This window comes from Sinocyclocheilus rhinocerous, unplaced genomic scaffold, assembly GCF_001515625.1.
Source record: "Sinocyclocheilus rhinocerous isolate Xijiao unplaced genomic scaffold, SAMN03320098_v1.1 scaffold662, whole genome shotgun sequence".
Taxonomy (NCBI): domain Eukaryota; kingdom Metazoa; phylum Chordata; class Actinopteri; order Cypriniformes; family Cyprinidae; genus Sinocyclocheilus; species Sinocyclocheilus rhinocerous.
The window spans coordinates 3159142-3172192 of NW_015639782.1; the positions used below are offsets into that span (position 1 = coordinate 3159142).

At 36.6% G+C, this 13051-nt stretch overlaps 2 protein-coding genes and 1 long non-coding RNA gene across 9 annotated transcripts in view; 2 read left to right on the forward strand and 1 right to left on the reverse strand.

The window, feature by feature from the left end:
• The window catches only part of LOC107752012 (protein ATP1B4-like), a 13017-nt gene extending 11179 nt beyond the window's left edge, over positions 1 to 1838 (forward strand). For all 4 annotated transcript variants that reach the window (XM_016567854.1, XM_016567855.1, XM_016567856.1 and 1 more), the window contains 3 exons: positions 632 to 688; positions 825 to 917; positions 1003 to 1838. In XM_016567854.1, the coding sequence (XP_016423340.1) occupies positions 632 to 688; positions 825 to 917; positions 1003 to 1164 (312 nt within the window). In that variant the 3' untranslated portion in view covers positions 1165 to 1838. The remainder of the gene's footprint in view (positions 1 to 631; positions 689 to 824; positions 918 to 1002) is intronic.
• Positions 1839 to 2712: 874 nt separating this feature from the next.
• On the forward strand, positions 2713 to 4875 carry LOC107752013 (uncharacterized). The gene is made up of 2 exons (XR_001641326.1): positions 2713 to 2808; positions 2894 to 4875. It is a non-coding gene; the product is annotated as an uncharacterized LOC107752013 (long non-coding RNA).
• LOC107752011 (lysosome-associated membrane glycoprotein 2-like) lies at positions 4721 to 12756 on the reverse strand. Of its 4 annotated transcripts, XM_016567852.1 has the most exons (7): positions 12606 to 12756; positions 10739 to 10891; positions 10410 to 10693; positions 10153 to 10290; positions 9589 to 9643; positions 9041 to 9211; positions 5821 to 6282 (listed from the first exon to the last, which is right to left on the reverse strand). In XM_016567852.1, exons 1-7 carry the CDS (start codon positions 12649 to 12651, stop codon positions 6131 to 6133), a joined length of 999 nt encoding a protein of 332 aa, XP_016423338.1. In that variant the 5' UTR covers positions 12652 to 12756; the 3' UTR covers positions 5821 to 6130. The 4 variants fall into 4 exon arrangements, with proteins under 4 accessions (XP_016423336.1, XP_016423338.1, XP_016423335.1 ...); XM_016567850.1 differs by lacking the exon at positions 5821 to 6282 and adding an exon at positions 4721 to 5814 and having other exon boundaries at positions 10410 to 10891; positions 12606 to 12751; XM_016567849.1 differs by having other exon boundaries at positions 10410 to 10891; positions 12606 to 12753.
• Positions 12757 to 13051: the final 295 nt, after the last annotated feature.

Below are 13051 nucleotides of genomic sequence, written 5' to 3' on the forward strand. Positions count from 1 at the left end.
AGCGCTTTGAGTGCCTAGAAAAGCGCTATATAAATGTAATGAATTATTATTATTATTATTATTATTTGAACAGTCAATAGCAAATACTTAAACTAATAACAAAACAGTAGCTGATTCTGAATTACCTCCTCTCCTAGGTTCACGAAACGGTCGTCCATAGAATGCATTGCTGTTCTGTTGTAAGTGATCTTAAAGATTCCTAAATGCATCTACTTTCGGAAGGCCAAATAAAGTGCTTTTGCTTTCGCCTAGAAACACACAGCGTCTCCCTGACATGGCTGCTTCAACACTAACTGCGGTTACTGAAACCATGCCTTCTTTCTTTGCGTGCACATTTGGGCGGCATTATGCTAATATTTCCACATAGTGAGGTAGATATGTGGGGGCGTGTTAGAACGAGCCGTTTTAGGGGGCGTGGCAGAGTCTTAACTTTAATAAAGAATATCTCTTTGGTTTTGAGACTTTAGTCTTTGCAACTTCAGGGATCTTATCTATGCACAATCAGCTTGTAACGCTCCAAAGAGAACGGAAAACTTGAAATCGCATCATATGACCCCTTTAAGTAATCAAGCCAGTCTCAGTGATTAATTAAGTGGTATGTCAGACACTTGACTGTTTTCTGTTGTGACAGATTCTCGGGTATCTGCCTGGTCAAGGCACTCCAGTAAATGTATCATGTGGAGTAAAGGTAACAATTAATGACTAACACAATCCGTTACTACTGTATAAATAACTAAACAAAACAATTATACAGTATAACAACCCAGTTTCTTTGCAGTATTCCAAACAGTAACAATTTTGGATCTCCTCCAATGCTTTTCCAGAAAGGGTCAACCGAAGGCCTCGGAGAAGTCCATTTTTTTCCAGAAAATATCTTCAACTTGCGGTACTATCCCTATTATGGGAAACTGAGACATGTAAGTGATCCTACTTAACATTTCTCTCAGAATTCCTCATGACTTAATAGCATTTCATAGCATTTTTCACCATTTCTACAAACAGGTCAACTACTCTTCCCCGCTGGTGGCTGTGCGCTTTCCTAGTGTCCAGTATGACACCCAACTTCACGTTCAATGCAAACTAAATGGCAAAGGCATCATCAACGATTCACCAACTGATCGTTTCCTGGGTAGTGTGTCTTTCACTTTAGTAGTGGGTGCGTAGGGTGGCAGTAGACCTAGAGAAATTGAAATTAAACTTCTCAGAGTATGTTATAATAAATGAAATAGCACACTGGGTGTTGTCGTTACCCATTAGCCCTCATGATTATGCCTCCGGCAGCCACTGTGCTATTCGTGTCAGAGCTGTGTTACTACACTACTTTTTCAAACAAGGAATTTCCCAGTAAGACTCAAAAGACTGAGATTCATAGATCACATTCAGTACCCAGCCGCTAGAGACTGACCTGCCTGGATTTCATTATAGGATCAAATGAAAATATGAAAAGATGTCCAAATACAGTAAGTAGGTTGCAATTATAGCTATTGAGGCATAATCACTCTACAGTGAGACGTAGGCAAAACAATTCTCTAGATCTGTGTAGACTGTAGAATTAACATCTATTAAACCTTTTTGATCAGTTCTTTTGCTAAGTCAGATGTGTATATAACACAAATTAAAACACACAAAATATTTTTTTATGATTCTTCTCTGTTAATCAGTCTCCTTTAAATTCCCCCTTTGGACGAAGAAAAAGGCCGGAAACTGCTTAACATTATCCTTTTGCTTGCTCATTTAATTGAATAATAATCAGATGTGGTTTAGAATTAATAATTGATTGTACATTTTTGGACTAAATTTCTCTTTCCTTTTTTTTTTTTTTTGGATGTGCAACTAAATTTTGATTCCACAGGCAAATGTATTTTACTGAAATGTGGGACAGAAATCCCATTTCATCATTTTCACAGAGTTTCATAATGAAGTACTAGTTGATCTTTCTTTTTCTAAGCATGCAACCAACACTTCTTTAAAACGAAATCGAGTATGTCACATAATTCATCTCTGAGTGAAACTATCTGCTCAGCTGCCTGTAAGGAGGATTTCAACAGTATTATTTATTAATTGTATTTGAATATATTGACATGGTACAAAGAGTTACAAAGTGTAATAGTGAGATGGAAATTGGTAACTGCACATCTTTGTTATTCAGTAAATGCAACGAAATAGCCACTGGCTGACAAAGATTTGCCAGCTTATGTGTTAAACGCACTCATGTTCTAGCATAAACAATAAAGATGGATGAGAATTAACAGAATCAGACCTTTCTGCTCAGTTTTCCATTCTGTTTAAAAGTAACAAATCAGTTGTGAAATGCGTCATATTGTCTCTAATGATAAATTGCTTGAGATGGTCACTTAGAATAAATGACAATGTAAAAAAAACATCACTACATTCAAACTTCAATGCAGTTATGTGCATTCAGTAATAGGCATAAGTATTATGCAGGTCAAAGTGAGATGCTTCTAGTGTTCCAGTAACAGAGACATAATTTATGACAACAGTAACTTTTATAGCAACACTGCTGATCTAAGTCCATCAGTTATAACTGTGAAATCATGTGAACTGTGTAAAACTAGTTGCTTAACACCTCAGGTCTAACGTGAAATCAACATTGTACTGAGATTCTCAAAAAGAGGTCAGAGCAAGAAAACAAAGAGAGAGGAAGACTACTGTACAATACAAAAAAAAAACATTTTACCTCCAATGCTTTTCCAGAAAGGGTCAACCGAAGGCCTCGGAGAAGTCCATTTTTTTCCAGAAAATATCTTCAACTTGCGGTACTATCCCTATTATGGGAAACTGAGACATGTAAGTGATCCTACTTAACATTTCTCTCAGAATTCCTCATGACTTAATAGCATTTCATAGCATTTTTCACCATTTCTACAAACAGGTCAACTACTCTTCCCCGCTGGTGGCTGTGCGCTTTCCTAGTGTCCAGTATGACACCCAACTTCACGTTCAATGCAAACTAAATGGCAAAGGCATCATCAACGATTCACCAACTGATCGTTTCCTGGGTAGTGTGTCTTTCACTTTAGTAGTGGGTGCGTAGGGTGGCAGTAGACCTAGAGAAATTGAAATTAAACTTCTCAGAGTATGTTATAATAAATGAAATAGCACACTGGGTGTTGTCGTTACCCATTAGCCCTCATGATTATGCCTCCGGCAGCCACTGTGCTATTCGTGTCAGAGCTGTGTTACTACACTACTTTTTCAAACAAGGAATTTCCCAGTAAGACTCAAAAGACTGAGATTCATAGATCACATTCAGTACCCAGCCGCTAGAGACTGACCTGCCTGGATTTCATTATAGGATCAAATGAAAATATGAAAAGATGTCCAAATACAGTAAGTAGGTTGCAATTATAGCTATTGAGGCATAATCACTCTACAGTGAGACGTAGGCAAAACAATTCTCTAGATCTGTGTAGACTGTAGAATTAACATCTATTAAACCTTTTTGATCAGTTCTTTTGCTAAGTCAGATGTGTATATAACACAAATTAAAACACACAAAATATTTTTTTATGATTCTTCTCTGTTAATCAGTCTCCTTTAAATTCCCCCTTTGGACGAAGAAAAAGGCCGGAAACTGCTTAACATTATCCTTTTGCTTGCTCATTTAATTGAATAATAATCAGATGTGGTTTAGAATTAATAATTGATTGTACATTTTTGGACTAAATTTCTCTTTCCTTTTTTTTTTTTTTTGGATGTGCAACTAAATTTTGATTCCAGAGGCAAATGTATTTTACTGAAATGTGGGACAGAAATCCCATTTCATCATTTTCACAGAGTTTCATAATGAAGTACTAGTTGATCTTTCTTTTTCTAAGCATGCAACCAACACTTCTTTAAAACGAAATCGAGTATGTCACATAATTCATCTCTGAGTGAAACTATCTGCTCAGCTGCCTGTAAGGAGGATTTCAACAGTATTATTTATTAATTGTATTTGAATATATTGACATGGTACAAAGAGTTACAAAGTGTAATAGTGAGATGGAAATTGGTAACTGCACATCTTTGTTATTCAGTAAATGCAACGAAATAGCCACTGGCTGACAAAGATTTGCCAGCTTATGTGTTAAACGCACTCATGTTCTAGCATAAACAATAAAGATGGATGAGAATTAACAGAATCAGACCTTTCTGCTCAGTTTTCCATTCTGTTTAAAAGTAACAAATCAGTTGTGAAATGCGTCATATTGTCTCTAATGATAAATTGCTTGAGATGGTCACTTAGAATAAATGACAATGTAAAAAAAACATCACTACATTCAAACTTCAATGCAGTTATGTGCATTCAGTAATAGGCATAAGTATTATGCAGGTCAAAGTGAGATGCTTCTAGTGTTCCAGTAACAGAGACATAATTTATGACAACAGTAACTTTTATAGCAACACTGCTGATCTAAGTCCATCAGTTATAACTGTGAAATCATGTGAACTGTGTAAAACTAGTTGCTTAACACCTCAGGTCTAACGTGAAATCAACATTGTACTGAGATTCTCAAAAAGAGGTCAGAGCAAGAAAACAAAGAGAGAGGAAGACTACTGTACAATACAAAAAAAAAACATTTTATTGAATTTTTTTCCTTTTTGAACCAACATTCAAAGACATCTTACTAAAAGGCACACTATAGTACAACAATGATATTCTGTGTTTAACTGTGTTTGTTTTAACAGCTAAATCCTTTGGGGGTTTTTATGAAAAATAAAATGGTTGACAAATGAACTGATTTGGACACATTAGTATTTTCACTATGCAGAGCAGAAAATAAGACTGAAAATACACAGGAACTTGTAGCTTTGGTCTTAGAAATGGTGTATTTTGTACATTGTATGCATGTGTCCAGAGAAATGACAAACTAAATCCACAAACCCATGTACTAACAAGCCTATCGTAACACTTCCAACATTCCCTGAGAGGGACCTAATGAAATCAACAAAATCTTCATATTCGATGCTGGTAAATGTCACAAAAAAAAAAAATTAGTGTCCCTTTATAATACAATATGCAAAGTGCAAGAGTGTGACTTATTAGCTCTGCCGATTAAGAAAATACACCAGGATACTTTTCACCCCTAATTTCGCCAACAACTGATTCACGAGAGTACAATTACAGAACTATTTTAGCATTTACATTTAATGGTTAATAAACTCAAAAGATTCCCAATTCTAAAATTGCATTATTAATTCATAATAAAAGTTCACATTAATATAAGTCACAGCAACCAGAACTGAGCATCCTTAGAGCAAGAAAAACCAAACTCCCATAAAAAGGGGGAATAATATTTTTTTTCTCATGCATTTAACATACAGCGCAATGCCAGTGGATTTTAGACAGCCTGTGCTTAACACCAAACAAGTGAATCATGCCGGTTGACATTGCTTCAAGGGTGATTAAGCAGAAATATGCCACATCATTCAGAAAACGTTTAAATCATACACAGGAAATTATAAGAATTATGTAGTAATGATATAATTACGCAATCGAACGTGTTAGAAATAGGGGTGTCATCAGTGGTTAGTGCTGGCAGGTGAGGAGGGTCGAGCAGTTTGCAGAGCAAAAGAAGAAGCCAACAGGACCGGAAGAGAGAGGAGCAAATATTAATGGTAAAAGGACAAGCTGGGTTTAGAGGCAAGACGGCAGCAGCTTGGGTTGTTATACAGATTGGTAACCAGTGCGACTCTTCCGCCGGCCAATCAGGTAAGAGATAAGCACTAGGATGATTAGGAAGCTGAGAGCCACACCCACAGCAATGGGTACGAGAAAACTCAAATCAGAATCCAGAAAGCATTCCTCCGCTGGGAGAAAGGGAGAAAGAAACAGAGGGTGAGTGATTACGGAAATAACACAGTACTGTTAGGCACTCAAATTCACAACAGGACTCACAATTTAGTCAGATCAACACAGAATAGGCATTGTATTATGTGCCATACAAGCCTACCTTATAATCACCACGTTACATAATGTACTAACAAGGGAATACAATAAAATATTTGAAATACGAGACTCGTTTCAAAAGAATTTGTGTGCACATAAACCGAAATGATCCGATTTCTGAAATACTGCTAGATAAGCCAGAACTTCCATGGACCAATTCATATTTTCAGATTAATATTACGAATCAAATTGCTCATAGCCAGAGTTCTGACTTCTCTTTCTTCCAATCAGATAGGCCAGTAATACAATAACAATGAGGACAGCCAGGGCAACTCCCACCGCTATAGGGACAATGAAGTTATCAGGCTCATCTGCGACGCAATCCTCAGCTGAAAATAAAGAGAACGAATGAGGGCAAACAAGCAAACAAGAAGAAACAGCAAGAATGTGTCAAACTGCAGTTGAAACCTATATGAAACAAAATTCTTTGACATTTGCATGGCAGTTTTTGATTAAAACTGAAAAGATGGCCAACACCGATTTTATTGTTATATACAACTGTCTTTCTCCTTTTATTGCAGCTAAAAGTCCATTAAAACAAAGCTATTCCGTTGCAAAACAAAACAACCAAATCTCATGAAACGCATCAAATATTTAGGGCAGTCAGATAAGGATAAGTCTGCAAGCAGAAAACGGTCACACAAGTATGTTCAGGGAGAAAAAAATTTAATATAAATCCATCTTTATTTTACAAGTTATTGATGTAACTGATTGGATGGCAAGCAAAAGTAACTGCATTAAGCAAGGCAAAAAAATACCAGTGACCAGTTTTAAATGTTTCATTTGTCCTGGCTATAGTAAAAACAACAAACATTTACAAAAGATTCTGCGTGGGTGCTGCATAGACTAAATTAGAACAGAGCATTAAGTGAAAAATTCACCAGAAAATGAAGGGGGGAAAAATCTATGAAACCTAGAGAGCCATAATATGTGAAAAGAACAAATACATAAGAGAAAGCAAAGAACTTATCCTGAAAACACAAGTCACGTCTAATGTAACAAAAGAAAAAGTATATAAAAAAAAACAAAAAAAAACAGCCACTACGAAAGACGGTTCAAACAGGTGCAAAAATTCATCTTGCAGCAAATACAATTCAGTTAGTAAAAAGCAGAATTTATCTTTCAGGCTAGAATAGATGTAAATAAGTCAAAATTGTGAAGAGTAGCTGACAAGATGGCTGATTTATAATTAATTGTCCCTTTTCAAACCCCAATAAAGGGTAACCAAACATTACCAAAACTATTTTGTAACAGCATTTAAATGCCAGTTAGCATTTCTTTGTATTATGCTTAACTAAGTGTCACTCAAAAAAAATAGGTCTACATTTATTACAATGGTCTGCATTTTTAAAATGCTTGTCATGTAGGTTAAACATTCAAGCATTGGTTTTCCTGTTCTAGAATTTCAATTGTTTGAATGGGCCGTCCAGCATGTTTAGATGCTGCTCTGAATACAGGACGACCAACATGATGCAAAATCACCGATTTCAATAAATGATAGCTGTCCAGTCACTATAGTGCAGAGTACCAACTTGTTTCTGGAACTACTTTTAATATTTAACCCGAACGCTGAAAGCAGTTTCAGTTTAAAGCTGTGGATACAGTAATGACAGATTTGATGGGCACAAATGAAATGAGCTAAATATAACAAAATAAACCAAAAAAAATAAAAATAAAATGAAAGGAATGTCTAGGAGAAGCAAGTGCAGGGTCTGATATGGAGCGATGAAATTTTAAATTGGCCACAACCCACAATCTAGTACCATGATCTAGGTACTGTGACTGTAGAAGTAATTTGCATTTTAAGAAAAAATAAATGGAGCTTTAAGCCAAAACACAAAGAGACCATGCACTTACTTCACAACACAAAATTTTGTGGTGCACACACAAACTTAGTTCACAATAGGAAGCTCTGGTCCTGGAGTGCCACTGTATCTTTAGATTTTCAATATTGCAGTTTAAGGGTCGGTGGATTAATAGACCTCATTAGGACAAAACATGTTTTTGGACTCCCGTGGCCATGAGTCAGTTGCCAATTGAGATTGCACAAAAACCCACAATATTTAAAATGGTCCAGGAACAGGCTTGTGTGTCCCTTAAAACACCCAGGATTTGATTCTGTGATTTTGTTGCATTACAGTGTTTGATATCCAACATAGGTCCTTCGTCGACCAATCACGTATGCAATCATAACAATGACAATCAAACCAGCCAGAGCGGCACCAACAATGATTGGGATTAAGAGGCTGGTGTCATCCATTGAACATTCATGGGCTGCAGACAAAGAGAACATGAATGAACGTAAGATGAAGCTGCTATCTCCACATTAACACCACTGCAGACATTCTCAACACACTTCACAAACATCAAAAATCACAGACACTTATTTTGGTAAAACTGGGCCATTTCTATGAGACTTTACAGATTTATTCATCTTTGCTAACATTAGTTAATAAAAAGACAACTGATCAATGTTAGCTTATATTAGCTCAGGACCATTATATAATATTAACATCTTACTTTGTTGAAATTAACATTAAGATAATAAATGCTTTAAAAGTATTTTTCATTGTTAGTTCATGTTAACTAAAGTAGTCATCTAATGTTAACAAATGTCCCTTTATAGTGAAGTGTTTCCAAAAATATAAATATAAATCTGTTCAAATCATCATGTTCTTGCCTCACATTCAGACTACAATATTAACTCATATTCAGAGCTATCAGGATCAATTTGGCAGGAAATTTCAGACTGCCATTCATCCTTCTGTGTTCATCATATAATTTTTGCATATTCATCTTTCTTCTTACTTGCAAGTCACATCTGATATGATCACAGGAAACCATGGCCTTATCAGATTTAGTTGTGCATGAGAGCAGTACCTAAGCTTCAAAATGAACACTGAGTGCTGGAAAGCAAAGTGGCTTTTCACACCACTCTGAAAAGCAATGCTTCTTGAGCTGTAGTGCGAGTAGAAAAGTAGCTGATAAAATTACAGCACTAAAGGACAAAGTTCAGTTATGAGTTATACATATGCTGTATAATTACCTCTGATGAGATAATTTTCAGCATCACAAACAAATACATACCTGTGTTAAACTTGTTGTTCTGGACTGCGAAGGGCTGCACTTGTAGCTCAAACGAGTTGATGGTAAGCTTGTCAGTGATGTTGTAACTCTGCTCTTTTTTGCACATGTAGGAGCTTCCGACAGATGCCTCCCACAGAGACAAATTATTATTGGAGGCATTGAAAACATTTCCTGTTGAAGTGATACCAATCAGAGGACAGAACATGATTACATGACAAGAGATGAGACACACCATTAGGGATGCACAATATATTGGTACCACACTTGACATTTACATTCACTTACTGTTAATCTAAAGAAAACAACAATAATTTAATACTGTTAAATGTAATCTTTAGCGAACCTCAAAATGAATATCTTTTTCATATTAATTGCGATGCCTACATTCACTTGTAGCATTTAAAAATAGAGATTGTTTTTTAATATATTTAGACAAAATAGTATAGAATTTTGATACTGCCTTATTATTGTCTTGGGATGAAAATAACGAGAATAAGAAGATTTCAGGCATTTCATTTTCACAATTTTTTACATTAAAAATACCTTACCCTTTGCAAGATTAACAGAGAGCATCAAAGCATGTAGACGGAACTTCTGTGAAACCTGTAAAAACAAACAGTTAGATGCAACCTGATATCATGAGAGAATGTAATTATTTTATTTATGAACTGGCAGTTTCACATAATTATATGTACAAAAACAAACTTTTTAGAAAAAAAAGAGCAAGCATGATGGTCCAATGCTAACCCATAGACCTTAATCAGGTTAGATGCCATACTTGCATACAGTCGTTACAATGACATGCACTGTATAAATGTTCCTAGATCATTTAATTTCCACAACTTAAGTTTGTTTTAAGGAGATTTTGTCTACTTTTTGTCAGCTTAACAATAAGGGTGTTGTTAAACTACAGTACAATCCACTGAACTAAGGTCTAGACTCTAACCCTAAGTTGGGCATAAGCAGATCGTAGAGATACAATGCATTAAATTCACAACATTTAAGAATTGTCAATAGACGGCAAAAAAAAAAAACAACCCAGAACATTTATCACCTCTTTGCCTCAGTGGACTTTAGTCCAAAGTATATTTGACTCTTCTTTAAAGACTTACATTTGTGAAGATAAAATGAACTGTGATTTCTTCCGACTTCAGCACAAGGGAAGAGTCATTGCCACCACTTCCACAGGCTCCACTCACTTCCGTTACATTAGGACTCGGGTCAAGATTAAGAGTCTGAAAGCTGGCATTCTAAACAACAAGAACATAAAAGACTTGCAGTGGCATAATAGCTTATCACAACAAATTTGCAGTAAAATAATCACAACTTTCAATTCTTGCGTTCCTCTGTACAGATCTTTCGTACCTACCTCACTCATTTTGAAACTGAACTGAAGGCCCATCTTTGCCAAAAGACAGACTGTGACATTGTCTGACTTGACACTGTAGTTTCCAACAGTTGGGTTGGGGACAGGAGGAGAGGTCGGAGGAGGAGTTGGAGCTGTTGTAGCATTAGAGTGTGCTGTAGTTGGCGCTTCTGTGGTGGAATTAGTCATGTTGTGATGTGGGGTAGTTGGAGGCTCTGTAGTAGAATTAGTCGTGTTGTGATGTGGGGTAGTTGGAGGCTCTGTAGTAGAATTAGTCGTGTTGTGATGTGGGGTAGTTGGAGGCTCTGTAGTAGAATTAGTCGTGTTGTGATGCGTGGTTGGAAATTCCGTAGTCACAGCGGCAGAAGTGGCAGCTGAAGAGTGTTTGGAGGTGGTTGGAGAAGTGCTGGAGATGATTTGGCTTGTGCTTAACTTCTGTATTGCGGGTAATGGTGATGTCACCAGATCATCAGCATGCACAATACCTACACACAGGGTGGAAGCATAATGTTATTTCCTCATAGTTCACACGTGACACTGAGAATAGACAAGCCTGCCCTTTCAAGCTTCCAAAATCAAGTTTAGCTAAACGCTTATAAATGCTAAATCACTAAACACTTAAAAACATAAGGACAGGTACTTGGTTCGGCATTATATCAAAAGTGAAAGACTACTTGGACACGCCACAGCCTTTCAACCACCTCTATGCGTAAGGAAATAAAAACAGCAATCCAAGCACATTCCAGTACCTTCCTTCCTGACTAACTGGCAGCAAACTAACACTCAAAATATTGCATTTGATTTGCTTTTGTCTAAGACCTAACTGATTAAGGCTGGAATACACCAGATTTTCAATCAGGAGTTGACGCTAGTTGTCAAGTCAAAGTCAGTCCACAAATTTTGGGCATTCGGAGTTGGTAGATTTCACAGAAATTCACATACTGTGTGATGGGCACAGACTCTGATTTTTTTTTTTTTTTTAGCTTCCATCCAGTCGGAGGATATCAAACATGTTTGATACTTTGGGCCAATTTTAGAACTCATGTTGTTCTCATTTATCATGCATCTCTTAGCAACAAGGCGCATGTTTCTGCTTGAGTTTGTGGTGTTCAGAATGACTTGAAAGTCTGGTAGTGTGTGATCCTCAGTCATTTAGTGTACAACGCCCAGTTTTTCCTCTGTAACCATTTGCAAAGTCATCAAGCACATGATGTCGTGTTTAAAAACCATTCAGACTTTAAATGTTGTGTAAAGTACACCAGCCTTTAGATTATCACAGTGAGTGGCTGTCCCGTGTCCTGTAGTTTGATGAAATCATTAACCTGGTGCTTCACACACAAACCCAACACATGATTATGAATGAGGGTGGGTGAGAAAAATACACTGAACAAGCACTTCAGGATCACATGCCTTTGAAGTTAAATGTGTCAAGTGAGAGAAATCTATGGCATTACTTCCTTCCATTTTTCGCTGAAAATATTTAAATTATTAAACTGTTAAAGTGAGTGTTCGAAAATATTAACAGAACGTCAGTCTGTCTCAACACTAATTGAAAACCGTTTTAACCAATATCAGATTTCTTTAACACACTGCAGTTAATACATCAGTACATGATATACTGGCTTTATTACAGCACTGCCTAGCTTGAATCACACCGGTTGTGTCTTAAAACGTAGTAAAACTACCAAAATAGACAGCATTTTTGGACATTAAATCTTCAAATTTTGCGCCCACTATTGCTGTCTATGTAGGCAGCGCGCTAGGTTGAGACAAGGCCAGAGTTTTATTTTTTACCTCAGTGCAATTTTACTAAATTATACAATATATTTAACATCCCCTAAACATATTTTAGCCGACATTTAAATTCGTTAACAATCTAGCAGGCAAACATCATAAATTGAACGGTAATACACAGGTTATCTATTAAAATGAATTTATGTAACTTATTGATCACTCCTGAATTGTATTAATGTGTTTAAAACAATGCAAGGACGGTAAATATTTATCCCACAAACTGACAGTCTCTCTGATTATCTAACGCTCTTCTACTGGCGTAGATTAGAATTCACGCTAATGCTAATGCTAACAGGCTCTCGCGCTCCTGTGGGCCTGTGATAATCTCCCAAAAATAAACTAAATATCTGCTTTTGTAATGTGACACCGTCTGAAATAAAACAAAAACAACACAGTCGTACGTACCGCACAGTAGAATAAAGAGCAGGGTCATACAACCGCGGACAGCCATTGCGACGGGTGGATGACTCCTCTAAACAAGCAGACGGTAAGTGACGCCCGGACCGAGTGTGACCCGGTTCAGCAGCGCTGTGAATTCAGCCTCAAACCTGAGCTCATATAAGTCATATGACAGGATGACGCTCTCCTCTTCCTGCACATGTATGGCAAGCCGGTTTAACATTTAATCTATAAACCGCACTAGTATCTAATTTAACGTTACTAGTACTTATTTTTTAGATACTAGTATATTTTCCATTAAAGGGTTAGTTCACCCAAAAATGAAAATTCTGTCATTAATTACTCACCCTCATGCAGTGGTGTAATGTAACGAAGTAATAATACTTTGTTACAGTACTTAAGTATTTTTTGGGAGTATCTGTACTTTACTTGAGTTTTTATATTTCTGCCAA